Genomic DNA, 27,273 nt, shown 5'->3' on the forward strand with positions numbered 1-27,273 from the left:
GCAGATGATACAGCATATACCTGGTAGAAGAGGTCCATGTTGACTAAAATAGTGTGAATCACTCCTGGCAGAAGAATCAGTGCTAATGCAATTCTCTGTCATTTCCTTTCATAAGCACAAATTAGATCAACATCGCGGAGATGTAAAAGCTAATGTGCTCAGACTGCTGGTGATTTCCCCGGAACTTAACCTCAGCTCCAGCTAACTACTATATTACTCACACCACTTCCACTTCCCATTACGCCTTTTGTCATGTGCTCATGAATGATCCTACTCCAGGAGATGACCTCATGTGTGGGTGCGAATGACTATGAATGCTCCTTTGAGACATTTTGATTGTTCAAAGATTTACTTTGGTACAAGCTATGACACATATTCACTCGTCTGAGCTATAAAATTGCGCATCATATTCTCTAGAACTTTGAGGCCTTAAGAGGGAGGCCGTATTAGTCAAAGTGTTTAACTTTATTTCATTTAGAAGGACACTAGTTTTTACCGCCCGATACAACTGATTATAAATTATTTTAGAAGAATGAAACACTGAAGCACACAACTGAAATAAGACTTTAAGACAGATAATAATGTAGTAATAGTTAATAACACATTTTAAATTAAATTATTAGATAGTAGTCTACCAACAGAAGCCTGGATCATTCAAAGAACGCCGCTACCTGCCTTGAACAGCTACAGCCTAGGGTGTGATGATTATAGGGGGTTCGGGACATTTAGTAAGAATAATCGGATTATTGTTATTACACATTATTCACCTTTGAATCTGTGAGGAATAAATTAATTTTATTATACTATTATACTTTAAATTATACTGCCCCTCTTTGCTCTGGAGTTCCTCTCATTTCTGATGCAAAGCCCTGCTGCTGGTCTTCTTACCTGGATGACATCAGTCGTGGTCAGTCAGTGGTCCGGCCTGGCCGTAACTCAACCAGCATCACTTTGCCTCTCCACGTTTCCAAGTAGCTGCCAGGGGAGATCCTCATCCTGATCTCTCCGTTCATTGGTGACACGAGACGCCCATCACGCGGAGCTCGTCCCGGGTCATTCCCTATCCGTGTGCTCTGTCGGAAATGGCCGTTTTTTCCCTTTCTTCCATTGGACTGAGCCGATGTCAGTCGGTTTGCCTCACGCTGAACCCAGTCCGCCTCTCCGGCTCGCTGTCTGCCGAGTCCGCCGTCATATTGGCTGCTAGAAGCAGCAACGACCACGGCAAAAAAGAAGACCCTCACCATGTCGAAGAACGGGTTTTTGCGGCGCTCAAAGAATAATTTAGACTTTTAAATATTTTTGATCACTATTCAACTATTGATTTTAAGATATTCGGGATGATACCATCAAGTGTCCAAGTATATTTAGTGCTTTCATCCGACACCGTGGTCCACAAGGGGGATGTATGCCTGACTCCTCTTAATAGCCATTTTTTGCAGACAAAGAGAGCTTTTGAATAGGGCTTTCAAAAGGCACAAGGGTAAGATACGAATTCGAGAAACAAACCATTACTTGTCGAGAATGTCACATCTGTCTATTCAGCATGTTGAAGCAGCACAGCAGCACTTAGTTTATTTGTGTAAATTCTTTGTGCTTATTTTTCGCAAGCTAACACGCTAACCTCGCTAGGTGACTGGTTAGCCAAAGCTAGCTGAGACGTTAGAATTCCCCACTCAAGGGAATGCTAACAGTTAGCATTTTTGACAGCTCGTAAGCCTGAGTCGCTAGTTAGCTGAGCGGTTTTGTAAGTGAGCTGTATCTGTTACCAACCAATAGAAAGCCGTTAAAATATATTTCTGAAAAATATTACACATGTGACTCAAGTTATTAAGCCAGCTTTACAAATATGAGCCTGGCTCTCGTTATCTTCACGGCTGTAGTTCCATTTAGCGTTGTGTGGTTAACGTGTTAGCAAGTCCTCTAACTTGGCTTGGACCAGGGAAAAGTGGGGCCTCTGGAATCCTAAAGGCCTTCCAACCATTTCTATATACTGACTATAATAGCGTTATATAGCTGGGTAGTCGTGTGTCTTCTACTGAACACTTATCTGGAACATGTGAAAGTAGTTAACGTTAATATAACGGTATTTTACTGTCCACGTATATCTATATAACGATCATATTCAAACAAGTACAGATTTAGTATGGTAGGGATAATTAATGATTTTTAATATTTAATCTGAAGATTCTTGTCCAGAAATATAAGTTAAACTATGTTTCTTCAGTTGATTTGAATTGTCTAATGTTATTTACTTATTTTTCTGTCTGACTTGATGTTTTTATTACTTGCTGAGGGAAAACTATTAACAAATACAGCACAAGGGCAGAATAATTATTACATAAACACTAGCCTCACTGATAGAGCTGCTAAACAACAATTTATCATTGAGTTGCTGGAATGGCTCACTGTGCATATCCTACCTTTGTTTGAAAAGTTCATTCTTAGCATTACAAATACTTTATGCATTTTTTGGAGGCAAAAACTAGTAGTTAATATTAGTTTAATAGATTGCCATACCAACTTTTCAATGAAAAATTTTGATATTTGTTTAGATTTTAATTATAGGAAGAATCAGTGTGTTTTATCAATCACTTGCAGACCTTGTGTGGCTTTCTGCCATCTCTCATATCTTTCAGCATGCAAGATGCTGCAAATATCTCATTAACTCTGGTCTGGTCGGTGCAGAGAAGGCATCCTCCCTTAATCTTGTCTTCTCTCCAGCCCTCTCTTAGATCAGAATGATCCCAGGAGAATGGGTGTGTTGGGCTGCTGGAGAGCAGAAGTAGCCTAGTTCTGTTTCAGGGCGTCTTTAAATGTTTGTGGACTAGATTTCACCATTGCTGTGGCTGTGGTTATCGATATCAACAGTTATAGATAATTGTATTAGACGGTTGTAGTTTAAATAATCAATCTTGAATTAGCTGAGTAGAATTAATTCCATGCAAAAATCTGCAATATGAAATACCCTGATGTTTTGTGTGAAAACTAACAAGTGATTATATTTCAGTTCGCTGTTGTGGGGTTGTTGCCCCCCAGAGCTTTGCTGCAATGAGTTTGATCAGTACTATACTACTGTTGTCTGAATTGTATTGCTTCAAGAGTTTCTATGATGTCAGATATGAATAGGGAGTTAATGATGACGCAGGGCAGATTAGTTAACTTATGTTGTAGCACATACACACACAGGCTGAGATTTTGATTTTTAAAGGTCATTCCCTCACATTAGTAGTGATTTATTCGTTCCTATTTTTATGGTAAAACTCCCAGCATTTTGTCTCTTTGGTTTGTCAGGTTGGTCGTCTGAATCCTTACCATTTATCATCAGTTCATAGTGAAGTGGAATAGTGATTGTGTCAAAGTGGACATGGCTAAAATAAACGGACACACAAAAACACGCTTATTTTTTATAATGTGTGGGTAATTTTAGTGTGAGCACATGGTGGATAAGGGTATTTTAATGAGCAGGTTGTGCAGTGGGTCTGTTGTTTAATTATGGCAACAGAATACTGTTAGATGAGTGTTTTAATTACACGTTAGTCTTATTAACAATGTTTTGGAGATCTAATTTGTTTTAGCCATGTCTGTTGGTCAATTCAGTTCAATTCAGTTTATTTATATAGCACCAATTCGCAACAAAAGTTATCTCATGACAGTTTCCAATTAGAGCAGGTCTAGACCAAACTCTTTAATTAAATTTTGTAATACAGAGAACCCAACATTCCCCTGTGGTCACATGAGTGTTTCATTGTTTTTATTTTTTGAAGTGATTAGCAAGCTGAGGGATAAAGCACACCAACCCGGATGGAAAATCCTGCCTCTCAAGATGAGACTGATATAACATTAGCCTCACAATTCCAGTTCATCTTGGAGGGACGGCAGCAGGGTGTGAACAGGCTTTTTAAGTTTGTAGATGAGTGTTTTCATGTTATACATACAATTATAGAATCAAGACATGTGCTGGCAAATTTAGGTTGTGGCTGGCGCACCAATAAAATATTTGAACATTAGATGATTCTTTGCATGTCTAGCATTTTTAAAATAAAGTGCGTGTTGTGATGTACAATTTGAGCCATGTTGCTCTTTGATGAAACATGTGATTGCTGGTCTAAGTATGAGCCCAAAGGATTTTATAAGGGACTGTCAAGATGATTTGTTTTCTATTGAGCAACCATGCTGAAATCATACTTAAATACCTTAAGCAACATTGCAATTGCTCTGTGCATATACATGATGTGGTGGTGTGAGTAGAAATGTACTGTTTTAATTTTTAGATTGTATTAAAATTGTTATAGATAGTTTACAAAATTGTAGAAATATACTTATTTATTTGTTAATGTGCATCAGGCTCTCTAAAGGCTGTAGTAAGACTTTTTGGACTGAGTGCCTAAAATAATTTAAGTGGACTAGGAATGGTAATTATTAATCAGTGATCACTGGGTCTTTCCCTATGTTTCTTGGTTCCTAGGCTTTCTGCATTGGTTGTAGAGTGTGTGTGTGTGTGTGTGTGTGATATTTTCATATTTCACCCAGACATTGGCAAGAAAAAAAGTGAAACAAATATTCTCACTGATAGAATGAGCCATATGTCCAAAAGGAATAATTTCTGTGAGTGCTTGCACAGTGTGCCATATAAAATATTAATCACAAAATAATATTCATTAAACAAGCCATAGTGACGGGATATGAACTGTGATTTGCTCATCGTCCCGAAGTCAGGCTGAAACCACTGACCAGCTGCAGGGGTGGGCATCTTATTGGCTATATTCTTTCTTACCGATTGTTTTTAATTACTGAAGATCTTTTTTTAAGTTAAAGTTTTAATTTAAAAAGGAATACATTCATGAGAGAATTCAAATTGATTTATGTGTTAAAAACATTTGAAAACATTTAAAACCCTTCTATGTGGAGTTTGCATGTTCTCCTTGTGCCTACGTGGGTTTTCTCCGGGTACTCCGGCTTCCTCCCACAATACCAAAAACATGCACGTTAGGTTAATTGGCTACTCTAAATTGTCCCTAGGTGTGAGTGTGAGAGTGTGTGGTTGTTTGTCTGTGTGTGTTGGCCCTGCGATTGTCTGGCGACCAGTCCAGGGTGAACCCCACCTCTCACCCGTAGTCTGCTGGGATAGGCTCCAGCTCCCCCGCGACCCTGACGGATAAGCGGTATAGAAAATGGATGGATGGATGTTAAAAACATCTAAATACTGTTCCCAGAGCAGCAACAGAAGAATTCCTAGCAGCAAAGCTTTAGTGATCAAAAATGACAGTCAAATGTGATGGAGAACTGCATATTTTTCTTCTTTTCATTTGGTTCTGCTGTGCTTAAGTGTTAAGAAGGAAAAACCCTGGTCACTGTTAAAAGCAAGGCGGTAACAGTTTGTGTCATTACTGATTAATGTACAGATTTTTATTTCTTGATTAAATGACTATGGGATTTATAAAACATTAGAAACAATGAAACGCGTCTCCCACACCATCCTATAGGACAACAGTGATGTCATTAAATGTCTTGTTTTGTGGACCACAGACCAAAACCCAAGAACATTCGATTTAGTCCTCTGGAACACAGTGCATTCTCACATTTGAGATTTTTCCTGTATGAAAGTAGTCGTGGATTAATTTTCCTTGACCTAATTGATTAATAGACTAATTGTTGCATCTCTAGTTAAGATTTAGCTTAAGCAAGATGCACTGAGCATATTATTTGTGCATCCCCTTGGACAGCTGAAGTTCCACATGGTGTGGATGCTTGCCATAATGGAGGGAACTATGATGAGAGGCTCTGCTGTGGGCTCAATGCCAGTGGTCTTCCAACTTCCATACAGTAGAAATGGCACAATGAATGGCGTTGTTACCTTGGTGACATGTTGTAAGTTCAAGTTCATCAGAACTGGTGTCAGCTCCTCTTACCTGCAGCACTTCATCTAACCAGTTCAAAGTGACTGTTGCTTTTACTGTTTTTCAGGCACACTTTTTTTTTTAATCACCTGGGTTTTAAAATAGTTACAATTGGAAATACACTCACTATGGATATGCATAATTTTTAGTTGTGGTCCGTACCAGTTCTTTTTCAGTGCAGCACTGATACGTTCCAATGATAATCTCCAAAAAAATGGATGGAAAATGGAAATCTTGAGTGATGGCATTATCTCATACACATTGAGTGTTGGGATTTAAATTGTAAACTAAGATGTTTGATTGTGCATTCGCCAAAAAATTGCCCGTGCCGTTATCTCCAGTAAGTCCACTGACATTTTTCATTCTTGATATTATTGATCATACTACTATGAATGTGGTCATATTGTAGGACAAAGTATGAAAATCAAATTCAGGTGCACCAAAAATGATAATTTTGTAATTAAATTCAATTACAAAATAGCTAGAAAATTTTGTTGAAGATTAGTGTGTGTGTATGTGGGTGTGCGAGGGACAGCGATGTTTTAGGTGTCATTGACAGATAATTTTCCACACTGGGTTGAAACAAATCATGTCAAAGCAAATTTAGCGATTGCAGTTTGTATCCAACATATTTTGATATTTATTTAAATTTGAAATCCTGCCTACAGGTGTTAGTACAATGAAATCCATTAGTGCTTAGTACTGTTAAAGGAGCATTGTAGCTGAATTGGCATTTGGTATTGAAAAGCTGTGGGTGCTTTGCATATTGCTATTTAGAAATGATGTGTAGTGGATCACTGAAATTCCATCTCAAGCTGAAGGTGATCAGATAGGCAGTATGTAGTCAGCTGCTGTGGATTTTTGCACTTACACACCGCCACCACACCAGATGTCACGCTACTTACTCAGGCTTATTGCACAGAAAGCGCAGAAAAGGAGACAATCCATACCAAATGAGTTGTGTCACATTTGGTGATGTAGCTTAGTTGTCTGAATGAAATATTTTTTCCTAGTAGCAGTTTTGTTGCTGTCTCACATATCTATCACAAATATCTAATGACTGTCAAGTGGAGAAGTTGTCATCTTTTGTGCGTACAAAGTCATTGACGCTGAGTTTGTTAGTGATGGCATTGGAGCTGCCCCCAGCAAATCAACTTAATCAGTCAAGTGCTGAAGTCTGGTTTCCTGTGCATCATAGAACCCTTGTCTGTCTCAGCTGGCTTTGCAAATCCATAATGTTTTTGTCCATGATTAGAGGCAAACTTCACTCAGTACACAGGTCTACATGGTGCCCAGAAGCAGATGGAAAGGAAACCAATTGTAAGCGAATGACTGAGACTAGCTACAGTGTCACTAAGTCTTTGTGTGCCTGTAGCTGAATGGCACATGCAATTAATGCTGATAAGGTCAGGGATTTATATTTTCATTGTAAACTCCCATAGTACCTGGAGTACATGTTCTTATAACTACTGTACGATGCACTGCTTGGAGCTTGTACTCTGGGATTAACTCAATATTGGACATTGTTATCAGTCGATGTACTTCGGTTTCCTTCAAAATTAATCAAGGGTGGATTACAGCTTGTTCAAGTTATAAATGTCCAGGGTTGCTACAGTTCCATAAAATCATTACAGTTTTGTGAATTCGAAAAAAACAAAATCAATTGCTCTATAACGTTTTTATAAAAATAGAGATAAGCAGACATGCATTGAAAGTGTATGAATTGATACATTTTGAGCAAGAATATAAATTAAAGTTCTTTTGATCTTTTTTTTCACCTAACGTTAGTAAAATGGGATTTGTTCTGTTGTCTGCATGAGTGCCTCACAATTTTATGCCATCACTGTAACACAATTGGGTATTCACATGTTCAAACTTCTCTCTTTTTTATTGTCATCAGTGATCTTCTGTAATTTCTGCTAGTTTATTTTTTTGTTGGTTTGTTTTTGTTTTAATTATCAGTATTGTAACAGTATTTAACCTTGATCCATGTCTTAAATGTTGTGTTAAGTCCTTGAATTTAAGGGAAATTGTCCTTGAATTTGATATGGAAAAGGTATGGGAACCCTGACTGTCCAAACACTGTTTAAATTCACTTTAAGGAATGAAGAGTTGTAAAAGTGTTTGGTTTTGGATCTCAAGTTGGCAAGTTACTTGTGTTTACCTTTGTGCTGCAGTGTTTTGGATTTTCTGGCAACACCAAAAAATGTACCCTAATAAATCTGTGAAGTCCAGAAACAGTGTCTGAAACAGGGAAGGAAGTGCTGCATTATGGAATCCTTGTAGGTTCTGTGTTTGGCAGGCCACCTACCTGTGGTGACTCTGCTCACTGTAAAGTTTGAATTGCTCGAACGCAGGTTAGAGCTACAACTTCCAAATCCCTGTCAAATTCTAGTAGAGTGATAAATCAAGGGATACGTGAGTGTGAAAGTGCATGTACATGTGCCCTGTCTGGTGCTGTTGCAGGGAAAGTTTTTGGTCAGGTCTAGACTGGCTCTGTAATACAGTACATACCAACAGATCAGCTGTGAGCAGATCCTAGGTTCATTTATAGCTGTGGCCTTGTGTCCCTGCATGTCTGCCTGGCAACTCCTAACTCTGCTGTTCCAGCTACTCAAGCTCACCCACCTCTCAGACACTTTGGCCCCGTTATACTCTCACCATGTCTAATTACTAGATACACAGTAGTCTGGGGAATTTAAATGTAGGACAACCTTTGTGGAGCTTGTGTTAAATGTAGGCGTCAGTGCTGTTATGAGATTTCTCCACCTGAGACTTACTCAGTTTTGTCTTCTGATATCTTTAGGTCCCAGGGGCTCCTATTGATGAAGAAAGTGGGCAACATGTGGAGCAACCTGAAGAGCAAATGCCAGACGCTCTTTCACAATAACAGTTCAGGACCCAGTGAAAGCAGGGTTGAGGCTGATGCTGTCCACTGTGTGTTGGATCTTGGCCAAGGAGGCAGCTCAGGTGAGGCTGAGGCATCAGAAGTCTCTAGCCCATCAAGGAGCCTCTTGCCAATGCCAATGGTAACAGCAGGACGCCGCCATCATAACTGTGTGTCGGACATCCCTCAGATAGTGGAGATCACGATAGACAAGGAAACTGAGGATGTGCGGGGAGGATCAGGGGGTGTTCCCCTGGCTCGGAGAGACTCTTATTCCCGTCATGCTCCATGGGGTGGCAAGAAAAAACACTCATGTTCCACTAAAACCCAGAGCTCTCTGGAGGCAGATAGGCGGTCAGGACGTTTACGAGGGAGTGGGAATCGTAGAGACAGGCGTTATGGAGTCAGTTCCATCCAGGAGATGAGTGACTCTGTATCTGGAGGACGCAGTCTGAATGCTCGGTCTTTGCGTCAGCGGTTAAGTGATACGGTAGGACTGTGCCTACCCTTGCCCACTCACAGACGCTCCCGCTCATCTAAGAACCCTGTCACCTCCAAACGTAAGATTCACCTGACAGAGCTCATGCTGGAGACCTGCCCCTTCCCACCAGGCTCAGACCTTGCACACAAGTGGCACTTGATCAAGCAACACACAGCACCGGTCAGCCCGCATTCCTCCACTGCCCTGCTGGATGCCTTTGACTCGGCCCACCCCTCCCCTGAGGACGAGGAGGAACGTCTGCGTGAGCGCCGTAGACTTAGCATCGAGGAAGGTGTGGACCCACCACCTAATGCACAGATCCACACCCTGGAGGCCTCAGTGGCAGGCTCGTCTCTCTACAAACTGGGACCAAAGATGGCTCCTGGCATGGGAGAGGCCTCTGGGGAAGGCCGAGTGTCAGGGGCTGGTAGCTCTGTGAGTGCTGGCTCATCAGGGTCCTGTGGGCAAGTGTTGGGAGGTGCAGCATCGGCCCAGGACTGCGACTCTGAGGAGGATTCAACCACCCTCTGTCTGCAGGCCAGGAGGCCCAAGCAGAGGCACGCCTCTGGGGATGGTCACTTGAGCCGGCAGCAGCCTGGGCCCTGGAAAGTTCACACCCAGATAGACTATATCCACTGCCTTGTGCCAGACCTATTGCAGATCACAGCTCTGCCCTGCTACTGGGGTGTGATGGACCGCTACGAGGCTGAGGCGCTGTTGGATGGGCGACCAGAGGGCACCTTTCTGCTGCGCGACTCAGCCCAGGAGGACTACCTCTTCTCCGTTAGCTTCCGCCGTTACAACCGTTCATTGCACGCCCGCATCGAGCAGTGGAACCACAACTTCAGCTTCGATGCTCATGACCCTTGTGTTTTCCACTCTTCCACCGTCACAGGACTGCTGGAGCACTACAAGGATCCCAGCGCCTGCATGTTTTTCGAGCCGCTGCTTACAGCGCCTCTCCATCGGACCTTTCCCTTTGGCCTGCAGCACCTGGCACGAGCCGCCATCTGCCGCTGGACCACTTACGATGGTATAGGCTCTCTGCCGCTGCCCCCTGCCTTGCAGGACTTCCTCAAGGAGTATCACTATAAACAAAAAGTACGAGTTCGCTGGCTGGAGAGGGAACCACCACTCAAGGTCAAATAGAGTGGCCTTCTCCATAGCCTGTATACACACTGCAGCAGGATTATAGAACTACAGAAATTCCTCATTAGCCAGTTAGAGGCTATACTGATATGGCTGTCTTTCTGGAGGGGGATGGCAATTAAATGTAACAAGCTATACAAGATTCATTCTAATCTTTGTTTTAGTTATTACTTACATCACAGAAAATACATATGATTATATTCAGTATAACGCTGTCTGGCAAGCACATGTTTTTGTGTTGAACAGGTTGTTTTGACAGGGAGGGAAGACACAAATGTTGGCACTTTGTGTCTTTTCTCTCCTGCTTTTTTGCTAAATGTCTGCCTGATCCCAGGACATCACCCTGCCTGTAGACCTGCCTGCATGCATCCCTTGTTCATCCCAAATTGCTGTTTAGGCCCACATAGCTACATTGTAAAGTTCACTTTGTGCTTTCTCTTTTTTCTTCTTCCTTAGCTTGTCAAAGCGCCTAGTGGAGCACCTCCCCAAGAGCATTTTAAGTTGTGTGTGTGTGTGTGTGCGCGCGTGTGTGTGTGTGGGTTGAGAGGGCAACTGTAGGTGCTATTGGTATATTGCAGTCGGAGCTCGTCCCATGGATAGAGTTACATAAGGCACATTCTTTGACATCTCTTTGCACGCATAAGCATCAGTTAAGCCAGAGGCAGGGACAGATACTGGGGTCCATAGTGTTCAGGACAGCGTATCAGGGAAATGTCATACTTTCTAAGGACTATAGATTAGTCCTTAAAAAACACTATTTCCTCCTTAAGCAGTAATGTTGAGTGATAAATAATGAATCAGTCTACTGTGTCCTGTTTAGTGAACAAGAAACCATGTCAACTTTATTCCCACTGTGCTGCAGTGCTTTCAAAACATGAGAGACTTATTGTAAGGAAATATTCTGACAATTCCTCCCCATTGTTACAGCTTTCAAAGCAGTCTGTCAGTTCTTCACTGGACACAGACACTTCAGCTCTGTGCACACTATTGTGCATATAAACACAGTTCCTTTCTTCTGTATGAAATTTAGTACCTGTGCTTTAAAGTGTTTAGTTTCATATATTTTCCATAGCATCATTGGATGGCATCTGTAATACAGTGTCTCAGCTTTTTAACCCTGGCATCAATTGGGCTCTGTTGCTACAAACAATTTCTGTGTTTGTATCTTTTATACAATACAGCGACACAGAACAATGGCGCTACATTCCCACCTTGAACAAGCTGCATAAAAATTGGCCATAGACTAATTGTAAACCATGACTCCCATAGCACCCCTTTCCTCCTATATTAATATTTCTTATCACACCATAAAATGTGCTGACTTTTTTTATTATGAAGAGCACGAATAAAAATAATAATTATTATTTTTGTTATTATTGTGTAATACTGTGAAACCATGTTATGTTCTGAGACTCTTAATTTACCGTGAGGATCTATAACTCCCCAAATACTCCTTTTGCCCAGTTGTATTTATAGTCAAAGCAATGAATGCAGGCAACACTTATCGGTCAGGAGACTAGCATATCTTTGAGAGCTTTGGTCATGGAATCTGTATAATTCTAGTTGTTACTTGGGACAAAAACCCTACTGGCTAGCTGATCATTCCTGTTCTCATTATGAAGAGAACAGTAAATGAATAGATATAACCTATGTGCCTTTTCAGAGAATCATTTCTCTTTTTCTATTATGAGTTACTCTGTAGTCCAAACCTGGAAAAGGAGGTCTTCAACACAGTCAACTTTGATGCCATCATATGAGACTGAAGAGAATAATAATGAATCACTAAGCTCACATACTAATGGTGCAAATTAATGTTTTTTGGAAGGTATTCAATTATAGTGAGGCTATGCTGGTTAAGCTATGAAAGGTTATTGCGATGACAAGTTGTATGTTAGTTAGATCTGTTCTGACCTGTATAGTTAGTGGGTCCAGTGAAGCATATTTCAAGACAAGATCTCAGTGTCCATCCCCCACATGTGCACGTTCTGCTCTGCAATGAGAGATTAAGGTTAACTCTTTGATTGTGAGCATTTTGATCTGAATCCAACTTCTGATGATAGCACTCAATTTATGCATCAGCAATAGCATTTATTCCAATTCTTGATTATATTAAATGCACATTACATAGCTTTGAATGTGTGCAAATGACTGTGGGAGGATGAGACCAACACAGTGCTTCCCTTAAGGCTTTTAGGTTAAACTGTTTCTAACATAAATATAGTTCATTGAAAAGTATGCAGATGAAAAACCTGCAGGTAAAGTGTAAAGCAAACACATTAAAGCTGAAACACACGGATGAATCATGAAATAATATTCGCATGTTTCTTTGCCCATGAATATCTGTGCCCCATGCTCTTGCACAGAGATATCCGTTATAACTGCAGCTAAAGCTAAATCATATTTCAGATTTAAACAAGTGAAAGTTGCATCCATACAGCAGTATGTTAGACTGTTCCTCTTTGTTATTGTATTCATAGAGGGGAGAAGCTGACCGTGTCAAGTTCACTTTTACACCCTAAAAATCAGTTTCACTTGTATATCAGGGAGGCAACAAGGCAATTTTTATCCATGTGGTACAATATCATTTCTTAATTTACTGAACATTTCCTTTTATAAAAGTCCCAAATGTTTTCCACTGTGCCACGCTTTGTTCTCAAACAGCTTGAATACGGCGCGTTAATGCGTGTTCGAGTGCCAGGAGTGAGAGTTGGGCAGAGGGGAATAAGGTTGACTTTTGTGTTGCTTGTATGTGCACTTTTATGTTTCAGGATTTTTAGCATCCACACTGTCAAAGAGAAGAAATGTGTATCTATTTGAAAACCCACACACATCATACTTTCTTGCTCACTGTCACCTGTCTGTCATGCCACTTCCAAGCAATAGCAACAACTTGTTACAGTGCTCCACCCCTCTTGAGGCACTAATAACAGGCTAATTTTACCATGTTGGGATAGAAGTTTACTGGGTACTAAAAGGGCCGCTTTGTTGCCGTATGGCTGCTGTGTGGCTATTTTGTTATTATTATATCCAACTGCTCTCTTCATCTGGCCATATCCCTAACATCCCTGTGCTGATGTGGAGGTGACTGGTGTTGAGTGAACTAAGGCCTGTTTGTCCTACCCTCTACACCCTGTCCAACCCTGTTAGGGCAATGTGAGGCTGAAGTTAACATTGAGGAGGAGGAGGAGCGGGCACACAGAGTGCTGACTTCCTGTTGTGGCAACAGCGTGCTCACAGAGAGGGCTAGGGATTTGTTGACTTAAATAGCACTTTAATTGTGTATTTGTTTTCTACGGTGCAGTCTGCAAGTATTAGGACAGTGACAGTTTTTGTTGTTTGTGCTTTAGCAACAGCATATTGGATTTGAAATGACAGTAGGGCTGCAAAGTGACAACTTTGTATCCATACTGGGTGAACATGAAAAAATTGCACAAATTTAACAAATTTAGGTCATAATATTTAATCACTCAATTTTATTATATGCTGATATGTATGTGAGCAGCCATGTAACGGCCAACATCTTTCTTTTTGATTGTTTTTGCTTTCAGTCTGTTCTTAAGCAAGTGAAACATCCTCAGTTGAGCTGAGGTCAGGTTACTTGGCCCTGTAAATATATCGAGAATCATTGTAGACCTGCTTTGCTAAATTGTATATAAGAGCTGCAACAATTAATTGATTAGTTGTCAGCTATTAAATCAATTGCCAGTTGATCTGATAACTGTTTAATCAGTTTGAATCATTTTTAAAAGGCAACTAATCAATTAATCAAGAAAATGATTGGCAGATTAATTATCAATGAAAATAGTTGCTAATTGCATCTTTGTTGCAGATTAAAAGGTTACAGTTCTCACTTTATACATGCAGTACAGATTTGAACACATACCAAAGGCTGAGAGTTAGCACTTCAACCTTAAATTATTGTTTCATTATCAGTATGCTGCCCTACAGAGCCAAAACAACAACAAATTTCTGACTGTCCAAATATTTCTGGACAGCACCGTTTATGTGTCAGCCCAAGATGGCGAGACTTGTGTGTGTTAAGAAAAAACTGATGGTCCTGAAATATTTCACTCATTCAGGCACGGTAAGCTGTGTCGATGGAGTTGTATTCTCCACCATGCTGCAGACAGATGGTGCATGTGTGTATGTTGCATGGAAGTATATCGGTGTATGGTCAGAGCCACATGGAGGGTCCCAGTGGAGGGGATGCAGAGTCGACTGTGAGGGGTGATGGCAGTGACTCCTATGAACAATGCCTCTTTGCCCCCACCACCCATCCCACCCCCCACCCTTAATCTCAGGCAGGCCCATTGAAAGGAGAGTCCCAGGACCCTCTCAACCCAGTTTTCCCCATGGGAAATATCTGACATTAACTGTAGCACATGTTTGCCATATAACCCGTAGATTTAGGAGGGGAAAAAAAATCATTGTATGTATGATGAATGGTGGAGTTCTATAGTAGGAGCCTGATGAAAAGAAGTTTTATTCTTCTGTGGTGCATTAACTGTCTGGAACACACGTAACATTTGCACACACGTTCTATCACACTTCATCTGACACCTGCACTAGCCCAGGTATTGACACACATCCACACAACCCCAAGCTAAGCCAGGGATGTGTACACATGGACCACATTTAACCAGCACCACCTTTCTGTGTTACTGCCCCCCAAAAAAGGGAAAGCAAGGATGGGTGTTTACGTGTATATTCTATGTTCTTAAGCAAAACAAAATGCCGTGAATTGAACTATCTTGACCTTATATTGTCATTAGTATGACGCTATTTAGCTGCACTATGAGAGCCTCATTTGTGGCAAGAAACCACTGGGTCTGGTCTGGATGAGAGACAGGCTGGTTGTGTCGCTACACCCCTGGATAAAGGACTCCTACCCACACCTCAGTACAACTCGTGGTTTTAGCTCTTAGAGGACAAACAAATGAAAAAAAAAAGATATATTAAAAAATTTTTTCATGTTCCCATAAATATTTTAGAAAGCTGGTTTAAGTGCTATATGCAAACAGAAAAAGATGTATGAAAGAATTATTATTTTTCATTATAACTTCTCCCTAATATGCAATGGAGTGTAGTGTAACAATGGTTGCAATCCTCTGTCACTTTAATGCTGTATGTGCACATTGGTTGCTGTGTGGATGTGGGTGTCGAGACAACAGGACTTGACAATGATGGGAACTAATGGTTGTCACTCTGAAGCACCGGCGTGTTCCCAGACTGCCTTATTCGTTCTGACCAATCACAAGAGCCCTTTAAATCCCGGGCCGCAGCCACCGCCACAGGCTGCCCAAGCTGTCGTCAGACGAATATCGCTGTTCCATTTTCTTCTGCTTTTCCTCGCTCTTTTCTTTCCTTTTTTTTTCTTCTTGCTGTCAGGTAGGATTTGGAGCATGTAAATGGCTTAATCATGTTCACATTTCACTGTCTGTTCTGTGTATCTCCTTCACCATTCAAAGAGAAAAAAAAAAGTCATTTTCCAGTATAACCTGTTCATTTTTAAGAGCCGTATGATGCGACACATGTAGCTGTCACTTTTGGTGCTTGGCTTATGCTTCATTGTCTTAATATTCCAAATAAAACTGTTAAGTGTAATCCACACTGGCCTATTACATACTATTGAGTGTGTGTTTTATTTTCTGTCTTTATTATTCTGTGATGCACTCTGTAGTGTGCTAGCTGTGAGTCAGGGTGTGATTTGGTCAGCATTTAGGATGACGTGGGTGTTTTGGATTGTAGTTACCATCAAAGAGATCGCTGAAACGAGGCTGCATCCTGTACATGCTAAATATTTTCTAAATTATATCTCTCCGAATGCATTTAGGTTGTTTATTGATGACATCACACAAGATCATTAGAATTTATGACAGCAGAACATAGATGGAATAACAAAAAAACTGCCAAAAATCAGCCAAAGGCGAATTTCCTTTGGCTGTTTTCAAATAACAACCAAACTTAGTCTCACGATACCCCTTTTCAGTTTAAATACCAAAGGGCTGTAAAAATAACCTCAATGTCAGAAAAGTTTGAGTCTTCTGAAATGTGACGTTTAACAATGATTCCATAAAACACCATCACACTTCTGCAGCTAAAATAATTACGTTATTCAGCTCACCTGTCAGTGCTTTTAATGTGACCGGTTTGTTTTATGGCAAAAACAAATATGGGAATAAAGCAAATGTAGTGATTTAAAATAAACATAGCTCTCATTCATCTCATTCATACATTACCTTGTAAATTCTGCTTGTGGTCTCACCTAGTGTGCAGCTGCTGCTCCCCAGCACATTCCTGCCAGCTGCCCGCTCAGCCATACCCTCAGTCAGCTCCTTCACTGAGCCCTGCAGCAGCTATGCAGACAGACACGACCAAGCTGCCTGGAACTTCACAGTTAAGTATTTGTTCATTTGAAATGAAGTATAAATAGCATGTGGGTTATCGGTTTCAAGTTGGCTACCCAAGGCTTATGAATAATTGACGTTCACTCAGGAGGAGGGTAAGGGTAAGCTACCATACAGGGCAGGAAACTCTCTGTGGACTCAATGAGAGGACAAGAAACCAATAAAACTGAGTAACAAACTCAGATGTGCTGCAGCACACTCGCATTCACGCTCTCAAAACATATCCTCAAGTCTCCTGTTAACCTCACTGGCACAACCAGAATAGAAACCACGCAGTAACTCTGCAGCAGTACATTGTGGAATCTAGAGTTGGATGTGGGTCACTGACAAAAGGAGGAAGATGAAAGTACAGATGATGAAGGTCTTGTCAGTTTATCGGTAGACCAAACCCTCCAAATTTCATCTGAGTGTGGCCCAATCAACTCTGTCTGAGACGCCTCCTTATCAGCCCTGTGTGCTGGCTTCCACTGTACACTGCTCTATCTCTGGTTGGCACATTGAGCAGTAAGCAGTTGTTGTTGGCAGCAGCATCAAAAGACATGTCAAGGGTGAGAACTCTCACGCTGCTATCAAGATAAAAAGGTTGTTTTTTTTTTGTCTGTTGCTACTTGCCAAGAACATTATTTTGTGTTTTTGTGTCATTTGATAATGAGGGTTTGCACAAAAATACAGTGCTTTTTGTCAAGACAGACTTATTCAAAACACTTAAACAGCCTGGCTCCACATAGTTTGGCTCTGTACAAAGGTAACAAAATCTGCCTCACTAATACAAAACAGAGAGCTGGGAACTTCCAGGTTCTGTTCCAGAAGTAAGAAAACCTCGTTCAAAATCCAAGTGACATTTGTAATATCGTAAATAACTAAAAATCCAGCCTTGGAACATAACAGTATGTCTTGTGATTCACTCCATATGTCTGGATAAGGATGGTAATAATAATAATAATAAAAAAACACACAATCTAACATTGTTTAGTCACTGGTTCTGTTGTTTTAGTTGCCTTTTCCAAACGCCAATATTTCCCCAAAGTGCTAGACATCGCAGTTAAATAATCGCATTTACCTCTTTTATCTCTTTGATAAAAGAGGTAAATCCATTCATCCATACAGCCTGGACAGACAACCACACACTCATACCTGGGGACAAAGTAGAGGCAAATCCACAGGTGTCTTTAGGGGTCACCGTCTCTAACAGCAGGACTGAAGTTGTCGATAGAAAAGAGCAGAGCGTTACGATGGTAACTCACAGATTGCCATTTTGTCGTTTTTGGATAGTGAACATTACAGAGGCAGACAGGAAACACAGAGACTGAAGGAGAGGGGTGTGACAACAGGTTTCACCCTCTAATTGAGATCACTGTTCTTAAGAAAACCCGAGAACATGCTTCAGGCTTCAAGGAGAAGGGAAAAAAGCTCACTGAGGAATGAGAAAGCTCACTAATAAATACGTGATCACAGGGACATTATGTGCAACTTATGTGCGAGTGAACAGGCTGCTCGCCAAAGTTTCATGTATTTCCCAAAATGCTGCAACACATTTGCTAATAAGGTCGGTATTTTGTAATCATAGCGTTTACTATACCAGCAATACCTGTGAGGCCAGTTTTACGCCCTGATTTTCTGAAATCATCAGTGGTGTGTGAGGATAAGTTTCCTCATGTTATATTTCCTTAGGCTCATCTGACTCCTGTCTCACTTGTGAACTAGTTAGGCTTTTCATTTCCTTCACTTCTCATGCTCTGAGCCCACATTTCTCCCTGCTCCCACAGTGCTAAGCCCAGGGCTCAACACAGATACACACCACATGGCTCCCTGCATGTTATCTGCACGCAAACTACAGTAACACTGGCAAGAAAAAGAGGACGAGGAGGAAGAGCACAGTGAGAGGGATAGAGTGAGTAAGAGAGGCTGCTGCTGCTGCTTCTGCTCTTCCAAAGTTGGCGAGTCGCCAAGTCTGTGGCGGCAAAGTGAGCGTTGACCTCCAGTTAACCTTACGAAGATGCACGTAAATAGGCAGGCGTGCGCTCACACAAGGCTTACATCTATATTTCATTGCAGAAGTATATCCACTCGATAGTGTTTTACACCCACTGCAGAGCTCACCTCCCAGTGGCTGAGAGGGCTGAGGAGGGTCGGGCCTGGAGGCTGCTTCTCTTCCACCGACTGAGCCAAGAGCAACAGGGCCAATCGTACAATCATCTGGAGCAGAAGAGTGGAGACAACTACAGGGGCTCTAAGAGGAAGATCCATCAGTCCGTTTCCAGCTTTATATTGGCTTGCTATTTGCCAAATTTATTGATCAATAACTCATCTCTTACTGGATCTTGTGCGGCTGGAACATTATCATGTAAGCTCCTCCACAGGTTACAGTAGCATCACCTCGTGACCTCCTGTAAAGTTAACCTCCCACCTGCCCAACATCTGCTAGCCAAATGAAGTCCATGTTCTGTGCCCCATTAACTGATTAAAGCCAAACTCCCTTTTATACCCCCTCTCGTCCCTCTCTGAACCACGCGTAACCTTCTCCTTCTACTTCTACATCCCTTTTCTTTGTCAATTTCTCCACCCCTCGGCTCCAGAGAAATTGGACCACATGTGAACAGTCAGTGAACGGCATCTGGACTGACCTCTTTTTTTGTTGTTGTTCTCTGGCAGAGACACTGGAAAATTTCAGTGGGCATGTCCTGTTAATTCCTCCCCCCATCCCCCTTCACTGTTTCTCATTCTCTATTAATGTCTCCCTCCTTGATCGTATCCCAGTCTTGTTGTATATATGTACATACATATATGCATATATATCAGGATGAATGTTTTGACTGTGAACATATCCAGCTCAGATTGCAGGGGTTCATATGTCTAATCTGTCCTCTTCTTTCTCCTTCTTTCTCTCTCTTCTCTCAATTCTACCACTTTTCTTCTCTCCCATTCCCCTGTGTCCTTCTCCTCCAGTGCAGTGTATCATTGCTGCTTGGCTGGCCTCTGTGTAAACCCTGGGCTCGTTCAGCAGCCCTGCTTACTCTCACCCTCGGCCTCCCAGTCGCTCAGCTCGCCTCCGGAAAGTTCTCCTCGCTCTGAGCGCTGGCATCGGGAGTTGAATCCATGTATGTGTTTATGGAGTTCTGACAAATTCCTTCCTCCTTGCTTTCTCTGTTGCGTTGCAGACTTGACATGCAAGCATTATATTTAATCCTTCATTCCTGGTGCAGGCAGGGGCAGTGTGGTGGAAGAGCTATGGGGCCTGAAGCTGGAGCTATGGCCTCTGTGGTGGCTGGTGCACCATTATGGAGGCAGCAGTACAGGCGAGCAATGGGTTCAGATGGGCCTTGTGGTAGAGCTATGGGATATGTGGCTGAGGCGTATTTTCTTATGGCTGGGTACAGCCTGGGTCATTGCCATTGGGAATACTGGTCATTCTTGAATTGGTTGAATTGTGAATAAGATACTCCAGTCCACTGATTATTAGGTTCTCCAGTAGATAAAGAAAATCAAATGGGAATGTGCCCGCTTTTCTGTTAATTAGACCCAGTTGTACCAAGCCACATTACTGCTGAAGTCAAACATAAAAATGCATAGGAGGTAACCACTCATATGGTATACCACATGCGGTGCTATAATTATAAATCAGTCCCGTAACAACCCTGTTATGGTAGACAGTGCCTTCAGCCTGGGGCCAAATTAAAGATACAAAGAAACACAGAGTACTACATGAGCCTCAGTATGTTTCAAACAAAGTGCTTACTCGATCATCTGAAACTCCATTTCCAGTGGATGAGTGGAAATGTGACTTTTGCAAGACAGACAATCCGACAAGCTCGCTCACTCAAGGAACAACTGATCAGGTGTGGAGAGGTTGGCATGGTTTGCCTTTCTCTCTCAAGTTCTCTTTCTCTGATTGCTCAGAAAAAGCTTTCGAGGAGATACAGTCTGAAAGCATGTGCTCTTATCCTCACTTGTGCTGTTCATCACATGGATACCTCAGACACATGCAAAAGATGCAGCCTTCCTTTAAGTGTGGACATCTGAATCTAGAATATCATACAACCTAGTTTCTTTAAAGCATGCTGAGACCTTGAGTTCAAAGCCGTGCCAGCAGCAAAGTGGTTTAAACCTGCAGTGATGGATTTTGTGGCCACTAGCTATGCAGCACAACAAGCGGTAAACACAACACAAACAGCAGCCTATTTACACATTCAGCAACATTAGAGTTCATGAAAGTAAGGATTCTCAATTTTTTTTTCTTACCTGCCTTTTGATTTCCACCAACTAGTCAGGGAAATCTCTGGACTTACCTGCTGAATGCGTCCCCATGTTAACCAGCCATTTGCTAATTTTGCCTACTGTTTGAGCAGGCAGTGTACAGTGCATTTGACACTGATTAGACCAGTGAGTCGCAGGCTTGAAAAGCTATACAGCTGAGATGTCATAAAGCTCTGTCGAACTGAGGGGAACAGCATTTCACATTACTCACAGTCATCTGACTCACTGTAATGTACAACAGAACAGCTTTAACTAAGTGACTCTGCAGTGATGAAATGCAAAAGGATCCTGTACAGCCTGAACAATGAAAAGCATCAGCAGCTCTGTCCCTTTACTGGCAAAGTCTGCAAGGCACGGAGCAAAACAACAAGAAAGACAAAGACAATAAGAGGGGATAGAGACGCAGCAGTGAGAAACAAGGCTGTTTCGCGGTTTCCTTTCTGAGCCGGCTTTCCCAGAAGAGTAATCAGCTATGGGTGACCACAGAGGAGCCCAGACGCTTTTCATCCAGGCCCAAGGGTCTCTTCCAAGATGAGTGTGTGTGTGTGTGTGTGTTGGGGGGGGACACACACTGAACCATCACGTAACTGTCACACTGGCCTTTCTCTATTTCCCAGTGAATCACACAGCTGTTGTCACACCACTGGGCACCAGCTAATATGACCACAACCCACCCAGGTCATGGAGGGTTCACTTGTTTTGTTAAGGTGTTGACATACCTTCTCTAGCAGATTTGGTACCCACATGCCAGGTACATGCTACTGACATGTTTTATTTTGTCTGGCTGCAGTGACACACATAAGTCCAGGGATATAAACACAATATACAAGCCTCTGTGGTGTTGAAGGATATTGTATTATATTGACATTTCTTAAATTTAAGCCTGAATGCAGTCTTGTACTCTTTTTAGTGAACAATTTCACTTTGACTGCTTTTCCAAATCTCGTCCGTGACCTCATTCTTATCTGTGTTATCTTAAGGCTTTCATGAAATGGGCTCCAATACATACTGAATACATTCTGTACTTTTGCTTAATTATCAAGCATGGCAATAGTTTGTTTCAGTGGAATTTTCAAGTAATTTTAGCTACTGTTTCTTGAAATCTTAGTTTCACTTAAACAGATTCTTGGAGCTCCTTGCTCTTTTCTCAGCAGGGCTGGGCTTCACATCCTGCATGGGAGCTGCCCAAAACAACCACAGGGTCATTGAGTAACTCCACTGGAGCTGTTGTTTGTTGAGTAACTTGCTCATGGGCGTCTGCAGATCTGAACGTGTGACTTCTGGTCACATCTTTTCTATCTGCCCAGTTAATCCTAGATAACCTGACTCAACCCTTTGCTTTGTCCGGTCCTGCCAGCACATTTCCACACATCATGTTTCCCTTAAGCTTTACAAATTAAGTATAATTCCTTGTTATTGAAACTTGGGTCTTACTTTTGTAGTTTTGGACATTGTTCTAGTAACCTTTATATTATTTCTAATAATAGCAATTTGGAGCTCATCAGAGTGAGAATCAGGATACTTTATTGATCCCTGGGGGAAACTGGGTACTCATCAAGTTGCTGTAATATAAACAAACAAAATACTGTTCAGTCTAGTGAGAATTGTTCACCTGGCATATTTGCCCAAAAACGTTTTTGAGCTTCAGGGTTTCCCTCTTGGTTAGGCAGAAACATATGCACATTAGTGTTTCTCCTACTGGCCCTCCCCATAAGTTCCCCTTCAGCCCAAAGACTTTACATTGCGATGTCATCTGAGATGTTAAAGTTGCACTTCTCAGCTCAAGGAAGGTTTTGCAGATATAAAACCTCTGTCGATTCATAAAGGATGGAGTCATAATTGACACTGATTGCAGTTCGAGGTCTCCTGTTAACAGTTTTCTTGACATTTCTTTTATAATGTTGGTCTATGGGGTCCTGCTACACCAAACAATTAGTGGACCAAATTACTGGATTAGGTGTGTAATAATACTCAACTGAAAATAGTCCACATCAAATACACAATCAACTCCTGTTTGGTAAAAAGTGCAGTGCCCAGCTGTTTTAGGAAATTGTTCACCCTTTTCAAAAAAGAAACTACATGAAAAAATAATTAAATATATAAATATAAATAAATGCACCGGGTGGCACAGTGGTACGGTGGTTAGCACTGTCGCCTCACAGCAAGAGGATCTGGGCCCTTCTATGTGGAGTTTGCATGTTCTCCCTGTGCCTGCGTGGGTTTTCTCCGGGTACTCAGGCTTCCTCCCACAATCCCAAAAACATGCACGTTGGGTTAACTGGCTACTCTGCATTGTACCTTGGTGTGAGTGTGTGGTGGTCTGTCTTTGTGTGTCAGCCCTGTGACTGACGACCAGTCTAGGGTAAACTCACCTTAGATAAGCTGAGATGCTCCAGCTCTGCCTACGCTGTTCCCTGTTATAAGTATTATAACATAACTGTATACACAATATGCTGTACTTCAGATGCAGCCCTTTACGTGAATGTGGCTTACAAACACCTTTGCAGCTGCAACCATGCTGTGAGACACACTGCTTGAGTGCACACAGCCATTCTGCTGCCTGTTGAATGTATATTTGTAGAGTGATCTGTGTAGTCTACTGTCCAAACTTTGTCTTGTACTGCATGTGAGGTCTCGTACCATATGGTGTAGTATAGTATACAATGTAAATGATCACTGTGTCAAAAAAGATTTGTGTAGATTTATTAAACTGATTTTGAATCTGAAATGACTGCAAGGAAAGACAGAAAAAATGATTATAGGTAATTTATCTGTTGATGAAATAAATGATTTATAGAATCTGTAGACAAAAGTGATCAAAACAGTGCTGCTGATTTATCTTAGAAACGTGAAATTATTTAATCAGTTTTATTTGCCTGTTTCACAAGACAATCGCAAGTGTCGGTGCTGAATGAAATGCAGCTGTAAAGCACAGCGAAAGTTTCTTTTGGTTTATCACAGGTGGATGTCATGTGAAGACATGGACAGTTGACCAGAGACCTGCTGTGCTTGGTTGTGTGAGGAATGGTGTGATGGTGGAGGCAAAGCACAGAGTGTTTGAGCCTGTTTGTGGTCAAAAGCACAGCAAGCCCTGCAACAGGAAATGACAGAACTCGGCACAGAGGCTAAAAATAATGCTCGTTGTTAAGGGAGAATAGAGCCTGGGAGGCAGTGGAGTACAGCAAATATTATTTCAATTAAACCGCAGTCCCAAAACCATGGCCTTCTTTTCAGAGAAAAACCCAGGTGGCTTCCGTGGAAAAAAATAAAGTGAGGAGAATGAGGTGAGGAGTTGAAACTCTCACAAATAGAGGCAAAAGTTGGGTGTTGGGTATGGGTGGGGTGGGTTGGGGGTTCTGAGTAAAATTCCTCTGAAGTTCTGCCACAGCACACTGACTCAGAGGGGACAACACGCACTTGTTGGTCTTTTCGCAATGGCTTCCACTACCTCCCTCTCTGGCTTCACTATTGTTACCAGGAGGGTGGGGGGCTGTAATGTTGGCATCAAACTGACACTAATTCTACTCCAGTTCACCTCCCCCTTTCCTAACCACACTCACCCTCACACACACACACACACACACATAGATACATGCACACACACACACTGGCAAACTCAACACACCCTGGCACTCAGCAGTGCCGAGCTAAGAATGGAGCACTCCTTCGGCTCACGCAATGTGGTGTGCTGACATTTCCTGCAATAAAAAACGTGATTGGGAAGATACCCATTAAAACGTGAGGAAAGAGGAAAGAGCCTGCCAGCCAGCAAAGAATGAGAAAGCAAAGAAGAGAAGGAGGAGGAGGGCAGGAGAGTTTGATGGAAAGAGGATGTCTCATAGAGGAAGAGAGGGATCAGGGAGGGGAGTGTTGACAGATACTCTCCTCGCTGACCACTGGATACCCTGCCACCCCTCTGCATGAAAAGAAAAGCACATTTGGCTTCATTTGTGTTCTCTCTCACTCCTCTCTTTCACTGTTTTTTTTTTTTTTGTTCAAATTCTGTTTTCATTTAGCACATGGCAGCACTCCCTCAAACTCTTGAGTTTCCCAAACCAAAAGCTATTTCCTGATTCACTCCCTCTCTCATATAATTATTCTGCTGGACCTTGTTTCCCAGTTCTTTTTTCAGGGCTTTTTTTTTTCCAGCACTGCCTTTTCTGTGCTCAGGGTGACATCACAGCCTCAATGGGGCAAAGGCGGCCCGGTTCGTACTCTGTAGGTCAGAGGTCAGTGCTGCTTCCAGTCGTTCACACATACTTAATCCCTATGTGTTACATTTAGACCTGATGCAATTTTATGAAACACTTTTGCATGGGATAATGAACTTTGTCTGAATCACATGTACTTCAGTCACAGTCATTTAAGGTTAAGAACTTGTTTTTATGGCAAAATATCTGCCAGGGAAAAAGAATACTGAAACGTGGCCAAATGCATTAACTGCACATGGACATTTGTTTCTTCAAGGCTTGTATGAAGACATTTTCTGAGCTCCAGTGGGTCACATGGTTAATATGTTAAGGGCCCTTGTTAAAGGCTGCAGTATTCACTCCATAAATGGCCGCATTGTTCCCGTTCACACACACACACTCGCTCATGCACTGAAGCTTTTTATGCCGTAACTATTCTGAATCACTCGTAATGTGCCCTCAAATCTGCTGTTAAAAGTGTACACTCAGTCACACGGGGTGTGAACGATGCATTTTAACTGCTCATACCTGTGGACTGTGTGTTTTCCAGCGCCTGTTGCTGCTGCTGGTGTAAAGCTGCAGTGACATGCTATTCTCTCTCCCTCTCCCTTCTGTATTTGTTCCAGCTGTACAGTCGTAGCTGCTGCACATGAAACCATCACAAACTGGGAGAAGTTGTGCTGCTGGAGACAAGGCAGTGAGAGGAGAGGTGTGTTATTGTACGCATGCTGACACACTGATTAGGTCAGACAACTCAAATGTACTTTTGATTGCAATCTCCTGTTGCAAGGTACAGGGTGATAATTAAAGTTCAGCAATGTGCCAAAGAGTATAAACACCATGATACTGAATCATACTGCTGACTCATAGTGATGCACTCACAGATAATTGTCAACCAACACTGCAGTTTCCCTCAGCTCTGTGGCAGCGTTGCCAACACTCTTCCCATGAAAGTAGCCAGCACCAGCTCTATAAGCAGCTAAAAGTCCCAAGATGGCATCTGCATATTCATTATATAATTACACACATTAATTTCCATGAGCAGTTGTGTCAGTACCAGCAAGGGAGAGATTAAGGCATATAGAAGGAAGAGAGAGAAATGAAATGTGTGAAAACACAGGGGCATTGTAGCCTGTATTTGAAGTAAAAAAAAAAAAAAAAAAATGATAGAGAAGAGCATCATGCTTGGGAATGTAAATAATATGTTTGGGTTTTTTTGCCTTGTCCCTGATGAACTGAATTTCACTTACTTTTTAGAAATGTTGCTGGGATGGTCTAAAAAGCCATTAAATCTATTGAGCAAATCACAAAGTTTTCAACACTGTTCTATGGTTGATTTTTAATATCTTTCAGCTAATTGTTTTGCGACGGCAGCTGCAGCAACCCATTATATAAATGCCTTACACCAAATAGGAGACAAAGTTAGCGATTAGCAAATGAAGCTTGAAGCAGCTTGAAAGGCCAATATTGTAAGTAAAAGTAAACATCTAATAAAAGAATGACAGTATCAGCTTTTAGTCCTGGTTTGGTTGGTATCTAAATGGCATTGAAGTTTGATACTCACCACTAGTGGCACTGTAAGTAATTTGAACTGGTCAAATGATTGCTTATCCATGTAAATGTAAAGCATACACAGTAACTGCAGGGTAACATGGGCAAAGTGGGTTTTACTTAGGACCCATCATGACAGTATTTATGTCAGCAGTATTTCACAACAGTCATTTGAATTGAACAGTAACTTTCATGTTAGGTTCAACTTCTCACAGATTTATTGTGTTGTCTGACAGTAAAACTGCTGTGAAATTATTAACAGCGTAATGGGTGGTCAAATTGTGAATCAAACTGAGTCCAAAATGCTCAAAGCTAGTAGTGCATTCAGTTTTATGTGATTCTCTGGCAGAGTAGAAGTGCGTTGTAAAAAGAGAACAACAGTGGTGTGGTTTGCAGTCAGTTTTGACAAAGGGCCAAACAAATAGTATTAATAGGTGTTTTTGTTTTACTGTTTTTT

General features: G+C 41.7%; 1 protein-coding gene and 1 long non-coding RNA gene across 2 annotated transcripts; both read left to right on the forward strand.

The window, feature by feature from the left end:
• Positions 1-946: 946 nt before the first annotated feature.
• On the forward strand, positions 947-16,035 carry socs5b (suppressor of cytokine signaling 5b). Its single transcript, XM_046401630.1, has 2 exons — positions 947-1,480; positions 8,704-16,035. Exon 2 carries the CDS (start codon positions 8,723-8,725, stop codon positions 10,412-10,414), a length of 1,692 nt encoding a protein of 563 aa, XP_046257586.1. The 5' UTR covers positions 947-1,480; positions 8,704-8,722; the 3' UTR covers positions 10,415-16,035.
• Positions 16,036-18,068: 2,033 nt separating this feature from the next.
• Positions 18,069-21,321, forward strand: LOC124065826. Its single transcript, XR_006844498.1, has 3 exons — positions 18,069-18,712; positions 18,915-19,165; positions 19,768-21,321. It is a non-coding gene; the product is annotated as an uncharacterized LOC124065826 (long non-coding RNA).
• The last annotated feature ends 5,952 nt before the right edge of the window (positions 21,322-27,273 follow it).

This window comes from Scatophagus argus, chromosome 10 (genome assembly GCF_020382885.2).
Source record: "Scatophagus argus isolate fScaArg1 chromosome 10, fScaArg1.pri, whole genome shotgun sequence".
NCBI lineage: Eukaryota > Metazoa > Chordata > Actinopteri > Scatophagidae > Scatophagus > Scatophagus argus.

What these genes read in the sequence shown, in the direction of transcription:
- socs5b (XM_046401630.1), top strand. Translation starts at nt 8,723, where the DNA reads ATGAAGAAAGTGGGCAACATGTGGAGCAACCTGAAGAGCAAATGCCAG.